This window comes from Choloepus didactylus, chromosome 5 (genome assembly GCF_015220235.1).
Source record: "Choloepus didactylus isolate mChoDid1 chromosome 5, mChoDid1.pri, whole genome shotgun sequence".
Taxonomy (NCBI): domain Eukaryota; kingdom Metazoa; phylum Chordata; class Mammalia; order Pilosa; family Megalonychidae; genus Choloepus; species Choloepus didactylus.
Window position 1 is genome coordinate 45,318,277 of NC_051311.1, and position 23,031 is coordinate 45,341,307.

The 23,031-nt window shown below is 37.9% G+C and overlaps 1 protein-coding gene across 2 annotated transcripts in view; it reads left to right on the top strand.

The window, feature by feature from the left end:
* Nucleotides 1-23,031, top strand: part of TPK1 (thiamin pyrophosphokinase 1) — a 254,862-nt gene that overhangs the window by 178,212 nt on the left and 53,619 nt on the right. For both annotated transcript variants that reach the window (XM_037835935.1, XM_037835936.1), the window contains exon 8: nt 1,487-1,598. In XM_037835935.1, the coding sequence (XP_037691863.1) occupies nt 1,487-1,598 (112 nt within the window). The remainder of the gene's footprint in view (nt 1-1,486; nt 1,599-23,031) is intronic.

Below are 23,031 nucleotides of genomic sequence, written 5' to 3' on the forward strand. Positions count from 1 at the left end.
GTGCTCCAGTAAGCTAATCAAGGCCCATGCTGAATGGGTGGGGCCACACCTCCATAGAAATTATCCAATGAAACATCTCACCCACAGTTGAGTGAGCACATCTCCACGAAAACATCCAATCAAAAGTCTCCAACCCAATCAACACCAATACGTTTCTTGCCCACACAAGACTGCATCAAAGATAATGGCATTTTGGGGAACATAATACATTTAGAGTGGCACAGTATCTTTCTGTAAAGACCGTACACCCCAAAAGAAGTCTTCCATTGAAGACAACTGAAATGCAAAATCTATGCTTTAGAAAGGAAGAATATTCTATTTAAAAAACAAATATTATTGGTTTGAGCATAAAACTTTAATATTCCTGAGGATTACATTTCAAATTTAACCTGTTGAAAACTAAAAAATTGGAAAAAAAAAATAAGATATATGTTTCCAAAATCAGAATCAGGGCAGAACCTATGTTTCCTGGTAGAGACACTTAACAGAGAATCTCCTTTACCCCACTTCTACCCCCACCCCCACACAGTACCTTCAAGTTTATAAAAAAAGTACAGATAGAAATTTTGGTAATTAGTATGGCCAAAGTAACAAACTCCTCCTGAAGGAAAGTCGTGAGTGTTAAATTAATTTGGCCTAAATGTATTGTTTTCTGATGGCCTAAGTTGTTTCACTGATGAGGTTGTGAGTTGTGAAATTTCTGAATTTTATTCCTAAATAAAAGCTCTATTCCCTTCCCTTGCCCAGCAAAGAAAGAGGTATATTCCAAGTTATATTCTTTTAGGAGAGCCTGGGATGCTGATTTTTTTTTTTTTTTTTTTTTTTTTTTTTTTAATTGCTTGTGGAGAACAGATCCATATGCCTTAGGGAACATGTTACCCACTAGTAGAAATGACACTGAATTCTGAAATTTAGAAGTCCAGTTCTCAGCTAAAGCAGAGATTTTTTTAGAAAGCAATGTTTAATCTACACTTGAACAAGTGGCTGAGACTCCAGAATTCTATGTTATGTAGGTCTCCCTCTTTCAGCATGGGCTTGATTAGTTTACTGGAGCACTGTATAAGCTCAGACGGAAGGAGCTCATAGTGAGCTGGAGCTGAGAGATGTTTTGAAGATGGCTGTTGGAAGCTGATGCAGACATTTTGGAATCAGTTTAGACATTGCAATTGGCTGTATAATTAGGAATTCTGACTCTGCCCTTGCCATCTAAACACATTTAATTTCTCTAAGCTTCAATTTTCTCAGGTATAAAAGTAGTAATTAACATTAAGCTACAGTGTAAAATTGTTATTAGGATTAAGTCAGGTGAAAGTTCCTAGAGTTATTCAATATATACTACATAAATTTATTGTTAGGATTAAATAAGATAAACTACCTGAAACTTCCTTGCATGGTACCTGGCACATACTACCAGGTCTTCAAAGCACATTACTGTTCCTTTCCTTTCCCTTTCCCTTCTTTTAATGATCTTCTTTCTCTATTACAGGGAAAGCACAAGTTGCATGTCAACACTGGAATGGAAGGTGATTGGTGTGGCCTTATACCTGTTGGGCAGCCTTGTAATCATGTTACCACAACAGGCCTAAAGTGGAACCTCAGTAAGTAAAGCCTTTGCATAAAGGGGGGTTTCTTTCTTTTTTACTCCCCTACTCTTTTCTTCTTTGTCTTAAAAACTATACCTACAACATTTGATTTTGGTGATGAAACCACAACCCTGTGATTATACTGAAAGCCACTGATTATACATACCTAGAGGTGGATATCATTGCTAAGTCACATTGTAACTCTGTTTGAACTTTTGAGGAACTGCAAGACTCTCTTCCAGAGCAGCTGCATCGTTTTACATTCCCACTAGCAAAGTACAGTAGTTCCATAGTCTCCAAATTTTCTTAAACATTTGTTATCTTTTAATTTTTATTATTATTATTACAGCTATCCTACTGGTATTTCATTATGGTTTTGGTTTGCTTTTCCTTGATGTCGAGCATCTTTTTGTACTTATTGGCCATTTATACCTCTTCTATGAGAAATGTCTTTTCAGATAGTTTGCCCATATTTTAATTGGGGTTATTTGAGGCGTAAGTGTATTTTATATATTCTAGATCCAAGTCTGTTATCAGATATATGTCTTACAGTCCTTGGCTTATCGTTTCATTTTATCAACATTTATGGGTCATGCGTTTGGTGTCTCATCTACAGCTCTTTGCCCAACCTTCTTCATCGTTTTGTCTTCTTGAAACTTACTTGATTACTTGTGAGCAGTACCTATTTATAACTATATCAGTAATTCCTTTTCATAGTCAAAATCTCTGAGATAGCTGCTCTAGAACTTATTAACAAGTCCTAATTATATTAAAACTGTCAGATTTGAAAAGAACAAAAAACGGGGATATCTGATCGTGAAATAAATGTTGATTCCAAAAGAAACCATCAGACATCATGAAGTGAAAAGTTTTGATTATATGTCAAAGGAGTCAACCCCTGATTGGCCATCACCTAAAGTGGTAAAAAGTAAAATAAGTAACTATTATTTTATAACATATTCCCACAAGGAAACAAATCTTTATTTCAATAAGTAAATAATGTAAAAACTGTAAGATTTTTTAAAAGACCTTTTTATAAGCCACTGCTGAAAAAATTAGGAAGAAGTAGAGTCCCCAGTTGAGTTTTAAAAACATTCCTAAGCAACTGTTTACTTTTTTAGGGGTCTCATCATTTCTAAGGACCCACCCTAGATCCAATAAGAACCCAAAGAGAAAAACAATGGGTGAAGTATAGAAGTGATATCCTGAAGATGCTGGAAAATAGAATCCAAGGTATAGGTGGAAGGCTATATAGAGAGGTATGTTTAGCTCTAAGATATATTAAGTACAAAGAAGGAAATGAGAGATGATGAGTTAAATGAATTAAGGTGAAAACACTTACAAATGAAGGAACTAATGATAAGTTGCATAAATTTTTAACAATAAGTAATTCATAACATTAGTTCCTAAGAATGTTAAAAGATTTAGAAGGCTTCAAATTCCTATTAAGGAGAGTATGTTAAAAAGTTAATGAATGAGTAAATTTTGAATCACAACAAGGACTAATTGTTGAACAGAAAGGATTCTTCAATTCTAGATTTCTCCAGAATTGCAACTAAATATAAGTACTGTTCTGGTTTGCTAATGCTGCTGTTATGCAAAATACCAGAAGTAGATTGGCTTTTCTAAACAGGTTTATTTGGCTACAAATCTACACTCTATGGCCATAAAAGTATCCAAACTAAGGCATCAGCAAGAGGATACCTTCACTGAGGAAAGGCCGATCACGTCCAGAACAGCAATTTTAGCTGGGAAGGCACGTGACTGGCATCTGCTAGTCCTTTGCTTCCAGGTTGTGTTTCAAAATGGCTTTCTCTGAAATGTCTCTGGGCTTTTGTCTTAGCTCCTCTCTCTCTCTCTCTCAGCTCCTGTGTGTCCTTGCTTCTTTCTCCCAGGATGTTTCTCTCTAAGCATCTGGAACTCTCTTTACTTCTCTGGGTCAAACTCTGGACTTCATCTCTTAGCTTAGCATCTCCAGACATCCTTCTGTCCACATCTCCAAGTGTCTCCAAGTGTCAGCATCAGTGCTTCTGCTGGCTCCTGGCTCCCTTAACTACTCCAGTGAACTAATCAAGACCCACGCTGAATCGGTAGGGTCCACACCTCCATGGAAATAATTCAATCAGAGTTCTCATCCACAGTTGAGTGGGTCACATCTCCATGGAAACATTCAATCAAAAGGTCACACCCTAATCAAGACTAGTAAGTCTTCCCCCACAAGACTGCATTAAAAAACAGCTTTTCTGGTGGGCATAATATATCCAAATTTGCACAAATACTAATTATTTTGATTTAAAAAAGAAATTAAAGGTTTTAAGTTACCATTATAATAATGTCTGTCACTGATAATTCATTATATTTCCATGGGTAAAAAAGAAACCTGTGGAGTTACAGCCAGGGTTATGAAATGATATATACTTTAAAACTTATTAATTTTTGCCTCAAGGTATTTAGAATTTTGTATTGAAATTTTCTATTTATCTGTGTTTTCTTTTTCAATTTTACCCATGGAGTGGTATATAAATAACTTTATTGTACTAACAACTAAACATTGCTGACTAAATGACTATTACATAGATGTATGGGTTTATTTCTGAACTCTCAAGTTAGTGTTCCTTGAAATGTCATGGATTTTAGAATTAGCTTTTTTTATTTTGCAAAATAGAGCAGTTGGCATTGTGATAGGGATTGCATTGAATCTGTAGATCGTATCTTACAATAGTAAGTTTTTCAATCCATGAACACAGATGTCTTTCCATCTATTTAGGTTTTCTTGAATTTCTTTCAGTAATGTAGTTTTCAGTGTGTACAAGTCTTAAAACTCCCTGGTTAATATTCCTCAGTATTTTTTTCTTTTAGATGCTATTGGAAATGAAATTATTTTAATTTCTTTTTTCAGATTGTTGCTACTATTGAGAAATACAACTCATTTTCGGGTTTTGGTCTTGTACCTGCAATTTGCTGAACTTGTTTATTGCTATAATAGTTCTTTTTGTGAATTCTTTGGGATTTTCTCTTTACAGAATCATGTCATCTGTGGATAGATATAGTTTTGCTTCTTCCCTCCAATTTGGATGCCTTTTATTTCTTTTTCATGCCTACTTGCTCTGGCTAGAACTTCGATTACAATTTTGTATGGCAGTGGTGAAAGTGGCATCCTTGTTTTGTTCCTAATCTTAGCGAAAAGCTTTTAATCTTTCACCATTGGGTATAATGTTAACTCTGGGTACTTCATAAATACCCTTTGTCATGTTGAGGAAAATATTTGATTTTTGCCTCACCCGTTCTTTCAGTTTTCCCCATATTAATGTACTATCATATACACAATTGTTCAAACCAGAAACCTTGGACTCATTTTTCCTTTTTCCCCATTTCTTCTACTATGACCCTAATCGAGGCCATCTTTATGTCTCTTGGAATCTGCAGTGGCCTTCTAAATGATCATCCTGTTTAATCATTCTTCAGAAAGGAACCAGAGCAACTTTTTTAAAGCCAAAATAAAATCTTGTCACTCCCGATTGGAACCCTCTAATGGCTTTCCATAAATTTAGAATAAAAACCAAACTCCTATCTGTTTCTTATGCCCTTCTCCATGATCTGGCCACCACCCTCCTCTCCACCCTTGGGTACCACTCTCTCCTTACTCATTTAACTCCACTATTACTGACCTTCTTTTGGTTCCTGCCTTTGGTTTGTTGTACTTCCTAGAATACAGTTTCTCATATCTTTGAATAGATCACATTGTATCTTTTGGTTCTCTGTTCTAGTCCTCTTTCCCAAAGATAGAAACTGAGTCTTAATCATTTTTCTGTCCCCTAAAACACTATCAGTGCCTCAGACACTAATGCATAAGTATAAAATTTGAAATGAAGAGGGACACAGTTTATATATCAGTTCTGCTATTTACTAGGCATGTGATCTTGGAAAAGGTGATTCACCTGTTTAAGCTTAAATTTTCTCATCTCTAAAGCTGAAATAATAATAGAGAAAATAATAACTATATTATAGGACTGTCAAAAGTATTAAATCAGATAGCATATGTACAATACTTGATGCAGAGTATAATAAGTAGTGGATATTATTATACCATGATTTTAATGATTATAATCATTATAATCATCATGATTATAATGATTTTCATGAGTACCCAAAGTATCCATTCCCAAGAGATTTTGAGACTGGTCCATCTTAAGTTACTACATGTGATTTAATACTGATGACACTATAAAATACTGATTGCCATAGAGTCAATGAATAAAGAGTATCCAAAATTCATCTGTGAATACAGGCCTACATCATCAATTAATAAATAGTTAATAGTGTAAAATCACTTCTGAATCTTATAAATAGGTATTGAATTACCTAATGGGTACTTTAAAATACTTTCAGAACATACGTACACAAGGAGCACTCAAGCTATAAGTTGGCTAGGGCATAGAATTCAGAAGTAAGCAACAGCAAATGGCCACTTAAGCTCTTAAAGATCAAATTGCAGAAAATAAATTAATTCACTTAAATATGCATGAATGTCCCGAGTGGTAGAATATGCTACAATGGTGTTTACTGATTTCTTTTGTTATGTGTTTTCTAGTATTAAAATGCATTTTGTGCCTTATACCTTTGATTAGAACAGATTTCAGAATCTTTACTTTTTAAAATTGTTTTAAAAATAATTCTCAAAGTTCCTTTTCTTATAAAAGGAAAACTTCAAGTCAAAGTACAGTTTGATCTGATTTATTTGGGAAAGTGGAGAGCAAAATCCATCTATCAAAGGATAGATGGATACTCATGGGAATAAAAAGTGGCTCTCATTAAATTGTAGAAAAGGGCTTTGGAGAGACTGGCATAATTTCGCAAAACTTGCAAACATTTTCCTTAAAGTACATATGAAGATTCTATGAACCTCTTTTCAATACTTTGTGGCATAGCAATTTAAGTTCTATGTATCAATATACTCAATTGTAGACTATAGGGTGTGTTTAAAATATTTATCAGAATTTTTTCCAGCTCTCACCACATCTTTTAATTTGCATTTTGGGAACCATACACACTAAAATGCTGGTATTTTATGTTTATACATACTGAAAAATAGATTTTATGGTTTTATAATTAAGTAAATAATGGAAAAAGGACCAAGGGGAGGAGGCAGGGATTTCAAAGCAGAAGTATGCTACCGATTAAAGGACTGTAATATTCAAAGCTATGTTCTATCTTATCTTTTAAAGGGGAGATATCTAAGGGAATTATTATTTGTCCTACACACGCTGATTGTTAGGGTACCGTTCTTTTATGGCAACATTTTTGATGCCAAGACTGTGTGTGAAGGGGAGAGTCTGGTAGCAGAACAAGAGCTGGAACTGAGGAGACCTGAGCTATTGATGGCTGCAGCTTAGAAAAGGATTTGGAAGCTCTGCCTAAGAAGAAAAGTAAGCAAAAGAAGTGCTGAAAACCATAAAACCAGGAGGGTAGGAAATATGAAATACATATATTTGATTTTCTGAACATGGAAATGCATCCTAAGTGTGTTATGATGTCCATGTATTTCTCTGAGTTCCTGTTATTACAATACTTTCTATTTTGCCTTGAGGCTATGAATAGGAGCAAGTCAGAAGATAACTTTTGTTGTTTGTTTTTAAGTTTGGAAAAACACATACTTGTTCTGTGCCAGTTTGTATGTATCATGTCCCCCAAAACGCCATTATCTTTTTGATGCAGTTTTGTGGGAGCAGACATACCAGTGTTGATTAGATTAGAATCCTTTGATTGTTTTCATGGAAATGTGACTCAGTCAACTGTGCAACAGTCAACTGTGAGTGCAACATTTGATTGAGTAATTTCCATGGAGGTGTTACCCTGCCCATTCAGAGTGGGTGTTAATTGGATCACTGCAGTTGTATAAAGGAGTTCACAGACAGAAGGAGCTCAGAGCAACTGAGAGTGACATTGTGAAGAGGAGCTGCAGCTAAGAGAGGACAAAACGCCCCAAGAGCAACATTTTGGAGTATGCCATTTTGAAACGCAACCTGGGAGCGAGCGGATGCCAGGCACATGCCTTCTGAGCTAACAGAACCCATCCTTCAGTGAAAGGAACCTGTTGTCGATGACTTACCTTGGACACTTTATGGCCTTAAGACTGTAGCTGTGTAACCAAATAAACCCCCTTTATAAAAGCCAATCCATTTGTGATGTTTTCTAAGATGGAAGCATTAGCAAACCAAAACAGATTTTGGTACCAGAGAGGTGGGGTGCTGCTGAACTTGCAAATACCAAACATGTTGGAATGGCTTTTTAAAAGGATAAGGGGGAGAGAGGAGCTAAGACGGCAGCATAGAGAGGAGTGGAAGACTGTTAGTCCCCCCCTGGAACAATTCATAAATGACAAAAAAAACTAGTATATAACCTGAAATAACTGCAGGAGACAAACATGACTGTCCTCTCATCATCCACCAACCTGAATTGGGAGGAATGCCCAAGATCGCAGCATAAAATCTGTAAGTAAAACTGCAGACCCGCGCTGAGAGCCGAGAGCTGAGAGCCCCTCCCTCACGGAAGCCTCGCGGTGCTAGAGAGCCGCACTCTCTCAGCCCAGCTCCAACTGGGGTTTTAATGTTAACTGCTCAATACAAACAGCAAATTCTCAGCAAGCAGAAAGAGGCTTTTGGTGACAGCTGACCTTGGGCGAGTCGGGGAACGTATCTGTCTCAGGATGGGGAGCCCAGAGGATCGGGTGCTATCTCTGGCTGATGGGTGAACCTGGGAGCTTTTCTGTCCCTTTCTCTCTCTGTGGAGAAAATCTCAGCCATTTTCAGCCCGCAGTGCTTTGCATTAAAGACAGCCTCAGCCATTTTAAAATCAAAACACTTTGACCAGCAGAGTCAGAGAAACAGAGAACTTATTGATATGCAGATGACCTCTCTGGAAGGAGCATAGCTTCCCAAAAGGAAAAGGAGGGGCCCAGCTCTACTGCCTACCTTTCCGGAACCAGACCCCAAAGCCTGAGGGAGGAGAGCCACAGACCACACCCTCTTACACCAGCCAGTGACAGGCTGACATGTGCACCTGCTGGGCAGAAAATCACAGGTGTATCAATCCTCTAAGAAAAACCATCAGGGAAACCAGATACTGAATATTTCCTCCTTCTGTGACCTGAGCCTATTCTCGTCTGGGAAAACCTGATGGGGGTGGCCTAGGAGGTCAGATGCCTAGACAACAGAAAACTACAAACTACACTAAGAAAAATGAAGCTATGGCCCAGTCAAAGGAACAAACGTACACTTCAACTCAGATACGGGAATTTAAACAACTAATGTTAAATCAATTCAAAAAGTTTAGAGAATATTTAGCAAAAGAGATAGAGGCTGTAAAGCAAACACTGGGCATGCATAAGGCAGAGATCGAAAGTTCAAAAAAACAACTAGTAGAATCTGTGGAAATGAAAGGCACAACACAAGAGACGAAAGACACAATGGAAACATACAACAGCAGATCTCAAGAGGCAGAAGAAAACACTCAAGAACTGGAGAACAAAACACCTGAAAGCCTACATGCAATGGAGCAGATGGAGAAAAGAATGAAAAAATATGAGCAACGTCTCCGGGAACTTAAAGATGAAACAAAGTACACGAATATACATATCATTGGTGTCCCAGAAGGAGAAGAGAAGGGAAAAGGGGCAGAGGCAATAATAGAGGAAATAATCAATGAAAATTTCCCATCTCTTATGAAAGACATAAAATTACAGATCCAAGAAGCACAGCGTACTCCAAACAGAATAGATCTGAATAGGCCTACACCAAGACACTTAATAATCAGATTATCAAATGTCAAAGACAAAGAGAGAATCCTAAAAGCAGCAAGAGGAAAGCTATCCATCTCATACAAAGGAAGCTTAATAAGACTTTGTGCAGATCTCTTAGCAGAAACCATGGAGGCAAGAAGTGGTGTGATATATTTAAGACACTGAAAGAGAAAAACCTCCAACCAAGCATCCTATATCCAGCAAAGCTGTCCTTCAAATATGAGGGAGAGCTCAAAATATTTTCCAACAAACAGACAATGAGAGACTTTGTGAACAAGACACCCGCCCTACAGGAAATACTAAAGGGAGCACTACAGAGTGATAGGAGAAGACAGGAGTCTTTGGGAAATGGTTGCACAGCAATGTAAGTACGCTGAACAAAGATAACTGTGAATACGGTTCAGAGAGGAAGGTTGGGAGCATATGAGACACCAGAAGAAAGGAGGAAAGATAAAGAATTGGACCGTGTAACTTGGTGAAATCTAGAGTGTTCAACAATTGTGATAAAAGGTACAAATATGTTCTTTTATGAGGGAGAACAAGCAAATGTCAACCTTGGAAGGTGTTAAAAATGGGGAGGCATTGGGGGAGGGATGCAATCAATGTAAACTAGAGACTGTAACTAACAGAATCGTTGTATTATGCTTCCTTTAATGTAACAAAGGCGATATACTAAGGTAAATGCAGATAAGAGGGGGGGGATACGGGAGGCATGTTAGACACTTGACATTGGTGGTGTTGTCTGACTCTTTACTTTGATTTAAGGTTACTTTTCCTTTTGCTACTTCCTAGCTGTCATTTTTTTTTCCTCTTTCTTTTGTCTCTAACTTCTTTGACTCTCCCTCCTGCCTTGTGGAAGAAATGTAGATGCCCTTATATAGATAGTGGTGAAGGTGGTGTACTCATAAACATGGGACCATACAGAGAACCACTGATTGTTTACTTAGGATGGAATGTATGGTGTGTGAACAAAACCATCTAAAAAAAAAAAAATGGGTTGATGACTAAATCTCAAGGGCAATATACTGAGTGAAATAAGCCAGACACATAAGGGCAAATATTGTAAGGTCTCACTGATAAGTACTAATTATAATATATAAACTCATAGGCATGAAATACAAGGTACCAAGATACAGGACAAGGCTTAAGAATGGGGACCAGTTGCTTAGTATGAGCAGAGTGTTCAACTAGGATGAACTTAAATGTTTGGAAATGAACAGAGGTGTCGGTAGCAAGATGTAAGAATAACTAACAGTGCCAAATGGTGCGTGAATGAGGTGGAAAGGGGAAGCTCAGAGTCATATATGTCACCAGAAGGAAAGCTGGAGGTCAAAAGATGTGAATGTATAAAACTGAATCCTATGGTGGGCAATGTCCATGATTAAATGTACAAATATTAGAAAACTCTTCCATGAACCAGAACAAATGTATGACAATACAACTAGAAGTTAATAATAGAGGGGCATATAGGGAAGAAATATATACCTATTGCAAACTATATACTACAGTTAGTAGTATTTCAACATTCTTTCATAAACAGTAACAAATGTACTATACCAACACTACGAGTCAACAATTGAGGGGGGTTGGTTAGGGATATGGGAGGATTCAAGTTTCCTTTTCCTTTTTTTTTTTTTCTTTCTCTTTTTTCATCTTTCACTTTATTTCTTGTCTGGAGTAATGAAAAGATTCTAAAAATTGAACAAAAGTGTGGTGATGGATGCACAGCTGTATGAGGGTACCAGGGGCAACTGATTGTACACTTTGGATCTTTGGATAATTGTATGGTATCTGAAAAATCCCAATAAAAATTAAAAAAAAAAAGGATAAGGGGAAGATTCTGGAAGAATTGTGAGGAGCTTGATAGAAAAGGCCAAATGGCTTTTGAGAGACTGTGGATATATGGACTCTAGAGATACCTCTGATGAGGCCCTGAACAGAAGTGATGAATGTGTCATTGCCAACTGAAAGAAAGGTGATCCTTGTTTTAAAGTGGCAGAGAATTTGGCAGAATTGTTTCCTGATGTTGGATCAGAGGCAGAATTTGAAAATCAGAAAGTGATGAGCTGGGATACTTAGCTCAGGAGATCTCCAGACTACATGTGGAGGATGGAGCCTGGCTTCTCCTTGAAGTTTATAGTAGAATGTGAGCAGAGAAAGATAAGCTAAGAACTGAACTCTTGGGTACAAAGAAACCAGAAACTGATAGTTTGAAAGATTCTGGGCTTCCAAAAAGTGAGACCGCAGAGGACACAGCCCCACATGAGGATTTAACCAAACATGGAACCTGACCTCCATTTCAGTACAAGCCAGGATTGGAGATGGAGTTATCCAGAAAGGATGTATGCAAAGTCCTATTGTCTGAAGGTTTTGACCCCTATAAAACCTCATGCGAAGCCAATGAGATTTTTTGAAATCTGTATCAATGGAGCCACTGCTGGTCTGGACTGGAGTAGATGGAAGAGGAACAGATTGAAGGACAAATTTCTTCAAAGAAAGAGCCATAAAGATTGAGGTCTGGAGTGAAGAAGTCTCTGGCAGGGAGACCAGAGTGCCCCACACTCATGGAAAGAGTGAGTTTGCCCTAGAGGCAGAAGGCCAGCCTTCTACCTCACTGTCTAGGAAGAGTGCTGCCACCCCAGGCCCCAAAGGGGGTGGAGCACGTTCCCCAGGGATTGGGGAGAGTCTGGCCGCCATGGTTCAGAGAGGGGGGAGCCTTTGCCCCAGAGAGGCAGAGTCCGGGTGGTGCTCTGATGTTTGAGGAGGGTGGGGCCAAGAAGGTGGTCTCCCCAGTGTTTGGACAACGTCGGAGCACTCACCCCAGTGTTTGGAGAGAAAAGGGCTGCTGTGCAAGCCTTTGGAAGGTGTGGGACTACCACATTCTCAATTTCCAAGGATACGTCATTCTGTAAATGACTCTCAGACTTTGAAATCTAATGGAGTTTGCCCTGCGGGTTTTAGGAATTGATTTGGTTCCTTAAGCCCTGTTTTCCTGACTGTTTCTCCTTATGGCAATGGGAATGTTTATCCTATGAATGTCCCTCCTTTGTATATTGGAAGCAGATAACTTATTCTAAGTTTCACAGGTCCACAGCTAGAAGGGGAATTATGCCTTAGGACAGAGCATGCCTGCGATTCATTTTGATGAGATCTTGTACTTACCTATTGCTACTGTGATATTGCAGTGAGATGAATGTATTTTGTATACGGAAAGAAATGTGCCAGTCTGGATGTATCATGTCCCCCAAAACACCGTTATCTTTGATGCAGTTTTGTGGGGGCAGATGTATATTGGAATCCTTTGATTGTTTCTATGGAGATGTGACTCAATCAACTGTGAGTGCAACATTTGATTGGATAATTCCCATGGAGGTGTTACCCTGCCCATTCAGGGTGGGTGTTAATTGGATCACTGGAGTTGTATAAAGGAGTTCACAGACAGAAGGAGCTCAGAACAACTGAGAGTGACATTGTGAAGAGGAGCTGCGGCTAAGAGAGGACAAAACTCCCCAAGAGCAACATTTTGGAGAATGCCATTTTGAAACGCAACCTGGGAGCAAGCGGATGCCAGCCACATGCCTTCTGAGCTAACAGAAGCCATCCTTCAGTGAAAGGAACCTGTTGTCGATGACTTACCTTGGACACTTTATGGCTTTAAGACTGTAACTTTGTAACCAAATAAACCCCCTTTATAAAAGTTGATCCATTTCTGGTGTTTTGCAAAATGGCAGCATTAGCAAACAGGAACATGTTCACACATGGTTTAAATAATTTGTAACTTACATGCATATATCCCTGTAGTTGAATAAATATTTCTGTCGATGTAAAAGGCTTATTATATGTAAGCTAATTTGTTCTTTTAGGAAGCTCTGATATGCCAGAATTCCAGTTTTTGAAGAGAAATCTTTTGGAGCAATTATAAAAAGAACAGCCCATTCCAGGAAGATGGTATAGCATTGCAAGAGTATATCATGATAGGGCAAAAGATATTTATGCAGGGGAGGTAGTGGAAAGATGATGCTGGGAATTTTGGTGGCATGAGATCAGGATACTTTTGTGTTACTATGAGATGAAGTTTGGATTTACTCTGTAGGTAGTGAGGAAAGATTTATACAAAAGAATGAAATGTATTTATCAAAAATGACTGGAATAATCATACAGGTTGGATTAGAAAACAATACAGTAAGTAGAATTTCTTTTTTTCTAAAAAACAGTGGATACTTTTTTTTGGAGACTAGAACTTATGTCCATTACCTGAGTAAACACTCAACAGAAGCATTTCCCACTGATTCTAAAAGAATAAAATCTAGTGAGCAACACTTTTTATAATAGTGGCTACCAAAATTTGTGCTATTTGCCTTTTGAATTCCAAAATCAATCCTGTATCTGCTTATGAAGGAGGATCTTCTCCTTATGCTTTTCTATGTATTATATATTTAGGAACTGTTCTTTGGTGCTTCTTTAAGAGCATAAATCCTATAATAAATTGAGCAGAATTTCAAAAATGTAACCAAGGAAAAAAAAACTTCCAGTATGAAATACTGTTCTATCACTACTATGTTTCTAGTGATTAACTTGCTTTTCTAATAGCTCTGTAAGATGCTTTTTCTAATCAGTGCACATGAGCAATCATCAAAACTAGAATTCCTAATTCTGAGCCAAAACAGTTGGAGACCAACCAAATCAGGACCTCCAATAAGGTTTATAAGGAAAAGCCATCAATCTGTCATTCTCCCCCAAGTTCTGCATACATTATTGAAAAATTTTATTGAAGTTTTTATACTGAAAAGGCTTTTAAGAAATGATTAGCATGTAGTAAAATCTAATCAAAATTTTATTTGTGAGGGTGAATCAGCTAATATATTTACAATTTTAATCATGTTAACAACTCTGAAATTGGTTGATAATTACTTTAGAATTAGAAACACTAATTTGTACATTGGTAGTGTGTTTCTAATCACTAGCCAATGTAATAACAATAATAAATTATGCTGCTTTCTTCATTGAGCTCATGATTGACAGCAAAAATAGTATACTCCCATGGGTACTGAGTATCATACTTCCCCCGAATATTAATATTGTGATGTTTGTGAAGACTCAAGGCCATCTTTAGCACTGTGCTAATTAATAAAGGTCTATCATGTTCTCAGTGATTTTAATTTAAAGTCTGTGACCAAGTTGTGATCATCACCATCATGATCACTGTCAGCAGTTTCTTAAGTACTGTACACAAAGCAAAAATGCTTTGTGAACCACTTAAAAACTACCAACTTGGCCATATAGCTTTAGCCATATAATTAACACAAAAGATTTTAAAATATTTTTTAAAGTTTCAGAACCCTTTACTCAAACAATTACCTAGAACCTTTAATCATAAAAATAGATAATTGTTTTGTTGAAGTCTGGGTAATTACAAATGTTATCACATGTAGTAATAAGCAGTAGAGATGGGATCATTTTTCTGGTGGTCTGAATCCAAAGCCATGGGATTACCACTCACATACTACCTCCTACCTAAAATAAGATATCCCTTCAGAGGGCTACTAACAGATTTTATAATTTAATTTTATTGAGATTGTTCACATACCATACAATTATCCAAAGATCAAAGTGCACAGTCAGTTGCCCACGGTACCATCATACAGCTGTGCATCCATCACATTTTTTTTTTTTCAATTTTTAGAACACTTTCATTACTGCAGAAAAGAAATAAAGACAAAAAAGAAAACTCAAATCCTCCCATACCCCTGACCACCCTCTCTCTGTTACTGACTCATAGTATTGATATAGTAAATTCACTACTGTTCATGAAAGAATGTTAAAGCTACTAACTGTAGTACATAGTTTGCAATGGGTATATTTTTCCCTATATACCCTTCTATTATTAACTTCTAGTTATAGTGTCATATATTTGTTCTAGTTCATGAAAGAGATTTCTAATATTTATACAGTTAATCACAGACATTGTCCACCACAAGATTCACTGTTCTATACATTCTCATCTTTTAACCTCCAACTTTCCTTCTGGTGACACACAACTCTAAGCTTCCCCTTTCCACCACATTCACATACCATTCAGCACTGTTAGTTATTCTGAAAATAACGTGCTACCTCACCTCTGTCCATTTCCAAACACTTAAGTTCAACCTAGTTGAACATTCTGCTCATAATAAGCAACCACTCCCATTCTTTAACCTCGTTCTATATCCTGGTAAGTTATATTTCATGTTTATGAGTTTATATATTATAATTAGTTCACATCAGTAAGACCGTGCAATATTTGTCCTTATGTGTCTGACTTATTTTCCTCAATGTAGTGCCCTCAAGGTTTCTTCATCAATCCGTTTTTTTTTTTTAAAGATGGTTTTCTTCACCCACCATACTTTCCGTCCTAAGTAAACAACTGATGGTTCCCTGTACAGTCATATAGTTATGTTCACCACCATCACCACTATCTATAGAAGGATATCTCCATTTCTTCCTCAAAGAGGGAGGAAGAGTCAAAGAAGGTACAGAGACAAAATAAAAAGAAAAAAAAACAAAAAATGACAGCTGGAAAGCAACAAAAGGAAAGACAGAGTTAACCTAAAGTAGAATAAAAGAATCAGACAACATAATGAATGCCAAGAGTTCCATACCACTCCCTTATGTCCCCCTCTTATAGGCATTTAGCTTTGGTATATTGCCTTTGTTATATTAAAAGAAGCATAATACAATGTTTGTGTTAACTATAGTCTCTAGTTTGCACTGTTTGCATTTATTGTATTTTTTTTACCCAATACCACCCTATTTTTAACACCTTGCAAGACTGTCATTCATTCGTTCTCCCTCATGTAAAAATATATTTGTGCATTTTTTCACAATTGTTGAGCACTCTAGGTTTCACTGAGTTATATAGTCCCAGTCTTTATCTTTCCTCTTTCCTTCTGGTGTCCCACATGCTCCTAACCTTCCTCTTTCAACCATACACACAGTCATCTTTGTTCAGTGTACTTACGTTGCTGTGCTACCATCACCTGATATTGTGTTCCAAACCTCTCACTCCTGTGTTTTCCTGTCTGTCTGTAGTGCTCCCTTTAGTATTTCCTGTAGCACAGGTATCTTGTTCACAAACTCTGTCATTGTCTGTCAGAGAATATTCTAAACTCTCCCTCATATTTGAAGGACAGTGTGCCAGTTTGGATGTATTATGTCCCCCAAAATGCCATTATCTTTGATTCAGTCTTGTGGGAGCAGACATATTAGTGTTGATTAGATTGGTATCTTTTGATTATTTCCATGGAGATGCAACTCAATCAACTGTGAGTGAAACATTTGATTGGATAATTTCCATGGAGGTGTTACCCCGCCCATTCAGGGTGGGTGTTAATTGGATTACTGGAGTCACATAAAGGAGGTCACAAACAGAAGGAACCGAGAGCTAGCTGTAGCTGAGAGATAAATTTTGAAGACAGCCTTTGGAAGCTGACACTGACATTTTCGAGAACACCATTTTGAAATGCAACCTGGGAGCAAGCCGTCACCAGCCACATGCCTTCCAAGCTAACAAAGGTTTTCCACATGCCAATAGCCTTTCTCCAGTGAAGGTACCCAATTGTTGATGTCTTATTCTGGACACTTTATGGCCTTAAGACTGTAACTTTGTAACCACATAAACCTCCTTTATAAAAGCCAATCCATTTCTGTTGTTTTTCAAAAGGGCAGCATTAGCAAACTGGAACATACAGTTTTGCCAGATACAGGATTCTTGGTTGGCGGTTTTTCTCTTTCAATATTGTAAATATATCACACCACTTCCTTCTTGCCTTCATGGTTTCTACTGAGAAATCCACAAGTAGTCTTATCAAGCTTCCTTTGTATGTGATGGATTGCTTTTCTCTTGCTGCTTTCAGGATTCTCTCTTTGTCTCTGATGTTTGATAATCTGATTATTAAGTGTCTTGGCATAGGTCTGTTCAGATCTATTCTGTTTGGGGTACGCCACACTTCTTGGGTCTGTAATTTTATGTCTTTCATAAGAGATGGGAAATTTTCATTATTTACTCTGTTATTGCTTCTGCACCTTTTCCCTTCTCTTCTCCTTCTGGGACACCCATGACAAGTATATTCATGTGCTTCATGTTGTCATTTAATTCCCTGAGACATTGCTCCTATTTTTCCATTCTTTTCCCTATCTGTTCTCTTGTGTGTAAGATTTCAGGTGTCTTGTTCTCCGATTCCTGAGTGTTTTCTTCTGCCTCTTGAAATCTGCTGTTGTATGTCTTCATTGTGTTTTCCATCTCTTGTGTTGTGCCTTTCATTTCCATAGATTCTGCCATTTGTTTTTTCAAACTTTCAATTTTTACCTTATGTTAGCCCAGTGTTTTCTTTATAGCCTTCATCTCTTTTGTTATATCCTCTCTGAACTCATTGAGTTGGTTTTTTATTTGGTTTAGCATATTTCTCTGAAAATCTTTAATAGATTGTTTCATTAAAGTGAAACAATGTCTCAGCTGTATCTTGATTTAGATGTAAGTTTGTTCCTCTGACTGGGCCGTATCTTCATTTTTCCTAGTATAGATTGTAGTTTTCTGTTGTCTAGGCATCCAGTTTCCTTGGTTACCCTAGTCAGATTTTCCCAGACCAGAAATGCTTTAGGTCTCAGAATGGGGTTATATTCAGGGTGTATCTTAGAAGAATGACAGACTTTCCTGTGAGGTCTCCAGTCACTGTGCTTTTCCTAACCTGCCCCACAGGTGCTGCCTGTCAGCCTGTTGCTCCCGACTGGTGTAAGGAGATGTGGACCCTTTAGTTTCTGTTTTGGTTGTTTTCCCCCAGGCTCTGGCTTCGGGTTCTGAAGGGAAAGCTGGGCCCCACCTCCTTACTCTGAGGGCAGATACACCTCCTAGGGATTTATCATCTGCATTTGAATTGCTGTCTCTCTCTAACTGTTACCTCCACCCCTGTCTGGGTCAGAGCACTGCAAACTGAAAATGGCTATGGCTCTCTCCTCTGAACCCCTCAGGTTGAGAAAGAGAAAAAGGCACAGAAAGCCCCCTTTTAGAGTCAATACATGGCCCCCCAGTTTCACTTGTCGGCCAGAGGTAACACCTAGTCTTCTGGGCTCCCCCTCCGAGGACAGATGAGTCTTCTGGTTTTTTAAGGTCAGTCATCACTAAAAGCCTCTGTCTGCTTATTGGGGGGGAAGGGGGGTTGTAGCTTGTATTCAGCAGTCTGCACTTGTTAATTAATATGCCAGTTGGAGCTTGGTTGAGCTATATTCACTTGCTGGGAGAGTGCTGCTCTCTACCACAGCGAGGTTTTGCAACGAAGCCTGCCGTGGGGGGAGCGGGATCCTGGCACAGTTCTGCAGTTTTTACTTACATATTTTATGCTGTGATCTCAGGCATTCCACCCAATCCAGGTTGTTGTACAATGTGTGGACAGTCACAATTGTTCCCCAGCAGTTATTCTAAATTATTTACTAGTTGTTCCTGGTTATTCATTAGTTGTTCCAGGGGACTAACTAAATTCCACTCCTCTCTATGCCGCCATCTTCCCCCTGCTACTTATATTTTGACAGGCATACCTGAAGAGAATTTTGTACAGAAATATTTGTCTCATGGCTTTCTTATACGTAGTCCACAGACCAGGGGAGATTGTTCTATTACCTTCTTTGCAACCTCTTGAACTATTTCTTAAGCAAATGCAAGTATTAAAGCATGGTTCTCAACTCTGGCTGCATGCTGGAATCACCAGGGTGGGGGTGGGGAGTGCTATTAAAAATACTGATGTTTAGGCTCCACACACTCTCGGCTATGATAGAAATGGTCTTGGATGCAGCCTAGACAGGGATTTTTTAAAAGCTTCCCAGTTGTTTCTAATGTACAGCCAATTGAGAAGAACTGAAACCAAAGCTAAGCTATCTTGCTGCTCTGTTTACACATGTATGAGTGGAATGGGTCACTAAGATAAAATCATGTTAAGTTTTCCTCTCATAGGATGGTTTAGTAATCCTGAGTTCTTAGTACCATTCCACAGAGTCCAATGATTTGCTAATGCTCCTTGAAAAAGTGTAGGCTGTCCTTCCTGATCAGTTGTTCATATAGGCTTTATAACCCCTGACCTTAAACCTTGTTTGTGATATGAAAACCATAAAAACCATTATTTGGATCAAAGAACATAGACTTGAAAATGGAAAGATTCTGTAGAAAAGAACAACTATTCATGCTTAGTAGTAGTAGTGAAAAAAGCCTAGTCATCATGAGAATCTCTTTTTCTTTAGTAACCTACCTACATGGTAGCTTTTTGTTAGAGGGAGGAAGAAATAGGTCACCCATGCCAGTGTGGAATAACACAGAGTCACATTTAACCCTTAATAGGACAATGAAAAGATTAGTGTCCAGTGAGGGAACCACAGTCCTATAAAAAAAAAAAAAAAAAAAAAAAAATTATTTACATGGCCTTCACTAAATTATTTACCTCGAAGTATGCAAATACATTTGCTCTTCTCTATGATTGCCATGTGCAGGTAATCATGTTTCCATCTAGAGTAATTCATTGTATTCATTGTTTTCTTGGAAAGAACTGTAAAAGTAGGTTATGTGCCATCAGGAGATTTTCATTTCAAAAAACAAATAGTTATTTAGTGGTATAACAAATGCTTCTCCAAAAACATCTATAAATCCCCCAACTCTCACCAACTTTGGTGCCTTGTGAATTTTTTTAATCATGATTAATTAATTTTCAATAGGTCCACTATGCTGTCATATTAAATTTTTTTCAAAATTATATATTCAAATATATATTACATATTCAAAAATTAGAATGTATACTTTAGCTTACTTATTTTTTCCGCTTTGTACATCTAGATTACAATTAAAATATGTACATGTTACTTCATATATCCTGTAGATAAATTTCCATTTTTTCTGAGGATTTTGTTATAACATGGATCCTTGGATGCATGATTATGAATAACTGCCTAGGAAAGATGCTAATTGAAGAAAGTAATAACTGTTATATGCCCTATGTCTAAGTTTATTTGCACCAGTTGCTCCTTTTATTGGAGGGCAGAAAGGAAGTTCTCTCTTGGGTAGCTCTTTTCTTAGAAACTATTAACTAGGAAGACACAGAACAATTAATATTGCATCAGAGAATCATTAAAAAGTTGTAATATTAGAGTATTGAAATCCATTATGTCCAGTGACACACTGACCTTTAGTGAACTTGAGGACTTCTTTAAGGCAAGCCTCCCAGCCGAGCAGTATGACCTGAGATACATCCTGCTTTGGCAGGATGTTTGCTGGTTTTCTGATCCAAGCTGCTGCCCTGTCAGGGCTCTGAAAGCCCCGGGCTCCTTTTTGGATTCTTTTCAATACCTCAACTCCTAGGTAATTGAAAAATAAAATCATTGTGTTCGGCCTGAGTAATTGCACATCAGGATTGATGTATTACCTCCGTTCTTTCTCTCTGTGTCCAGATTGTCACTCTTGTCTCATCACTCTAGCGCCCACACCTCTTCTGGATCTGAAGCATGTGCCTCTGTGTTATTCCACACTGGCATGGGTGACGTAGTATTCATTAGCTAAAAGAGTTCCGTGAGTCATCTCCCTCAACTAGCCAAGAAGGCAAGGACTGCAGGGAGCTGTGTCTGTTTAGCAATGACACTCCTCTTTATTTCCCTATTCTGGTCTAAGACTGGAATTTCCTTCATTGAGAAACTTCTTAACTCTCCATGTTAATCTTAACATTTGAGTGTTAATCTTAACATTCAAGTGGTCATGGTGATTAATTCCCAGCCTTGCCATTCTACCCTATGTTTCAGAATTTACCTATAAAGAATGGCCAGCCTAATTAAACATTCTGTTGAATGTCTGATAAACTTGACTTTTTCTGGCCTAGTCCTTGACAGTTCATGTGTGGGGAAAAAATAGTGGTCTGATCCTACGGCATAATTTGAATTATTTTGTCATTAACAATTCCTGCAAAAAGACCTATCAATGAACAAATGAATGAATGAAGGTAAGGGAAAGGTAGGAAAATCAATTTTAGAACCAGAAGCCCCCCAACCATTCTTTTTCTTAAATGCTTTGGCTGACTTGCACAGCAGTTCATTACTCTGGTCAAGACAACAACAGACTTACCCTCTTTGCATTACAGTTTAATACATCTGTCTTTAACCCCCTTCATCCTTAACCTTGAGCAGACATTCAATCTACCTCTGTACCGAATACTCCTTCACTTCCTGAGTTAGGAATTTAAATTGAAATGTGATAAAAGCATTCATTTCATTGAGTCAGACACAGAGCCCACAGGAACGATTTATTGCCCATCAGCTTATCAGTGAATCATTTGTCCACTTCTGGAACAAACACTACCTGGCAGCTAACTAAAAGAGATACTGAAGGATAAACAATTATTTCAGCTGTTCAGCCTTTCTAGACCTAATACTTTATAAGGAAAGATATAATTAAATTACAAAATATAGTTACATCTGCAATTGTTTGATAAGTTTGCCAGTGAGAAGTGATTTTTGCTTTTAGATGAATGTGGTTTTCATTGCATCCAATGTGATACTTAGCTATGTGATATCAAGTCTTACGAGCAGAGATCATTGTTGGACCTGCAGTGCCATCTACAGAATAGATGAAATAATGTAGATTCCACTTTTCTTGTGCAATTCAAATAATGCAGTCACAAGGGAAATATGCCGTATATGGTTAGCTGTGTATAATACTGTAAGACTTTGTTGCTATATTAAAAATTGGTTGTATATTTGCAAAAGGTTGTTACCACACTTAAATCTCTTATTAGACTGCTAAGGGAATGGATTTGAATTTTTTTTTAATTAAATCGATTACTGCAGAGCCTATTTACTGCAAAAGTTCATTAGGTAGGTCAGAGGAGTGATGTCTTCTTCAATATCGTGACATAACACATCCCCTGGAAAAGTCTCCCCTTAGAAACAATTAATAAAAGGACAAATGCCACTTGCTTGGAACTCTGGAGGATGATAGAAACTGAAGAAGGATTCTATAAACAGTGTGTTCTAGTTTGCTAATGCTGCGGAATGCAAAACACCAGAGACGGACTGGCTTTTATACAACGGGGGTTTATTTGGCTACACAGTTACAGTCTTAAGGCTATAAAGTGTCCAAGGTAACACATCAGTAATAGGGTACCTTCACTGAAGGATGGCCAATGGCGTCCGGAAAACCTCTGTTAGGCACGTGGCTGGCATCTGCTCCAAAGTTCTGGTTTCAAAATTGCTTTCTCCCAGGACGGTCCTCTCTAGCAAGCTTGCTCCTCTTCAAAACGTCACTCACAGCTGCACTGAGTTCCTTCTCTTTGAGTCAGCTCATTTATATGTCTCCACTGATCAAGGCCCACCCTGAATGGGTGGGGCCATGCCTCCATGGGAATATCTCATCAGAGTCATCACCCACAGCTGGGTGGGGCACATTGCAAGCAAATCTAATCAGCACCAAAATGTCTGCCCCACAAGACTACATCAAAGATAATGGCGTTTGGGGGACACAATACATTCAAACTGGCACACAGTGAATACATGGAAAAAAAGAAAAGTCACCAAAAAAGAAAGTAGGAGATCTACGACTCAGACCTGTCATAAGGGAAGTAGAGAAAACATTAATTGATCTATTATTATTTT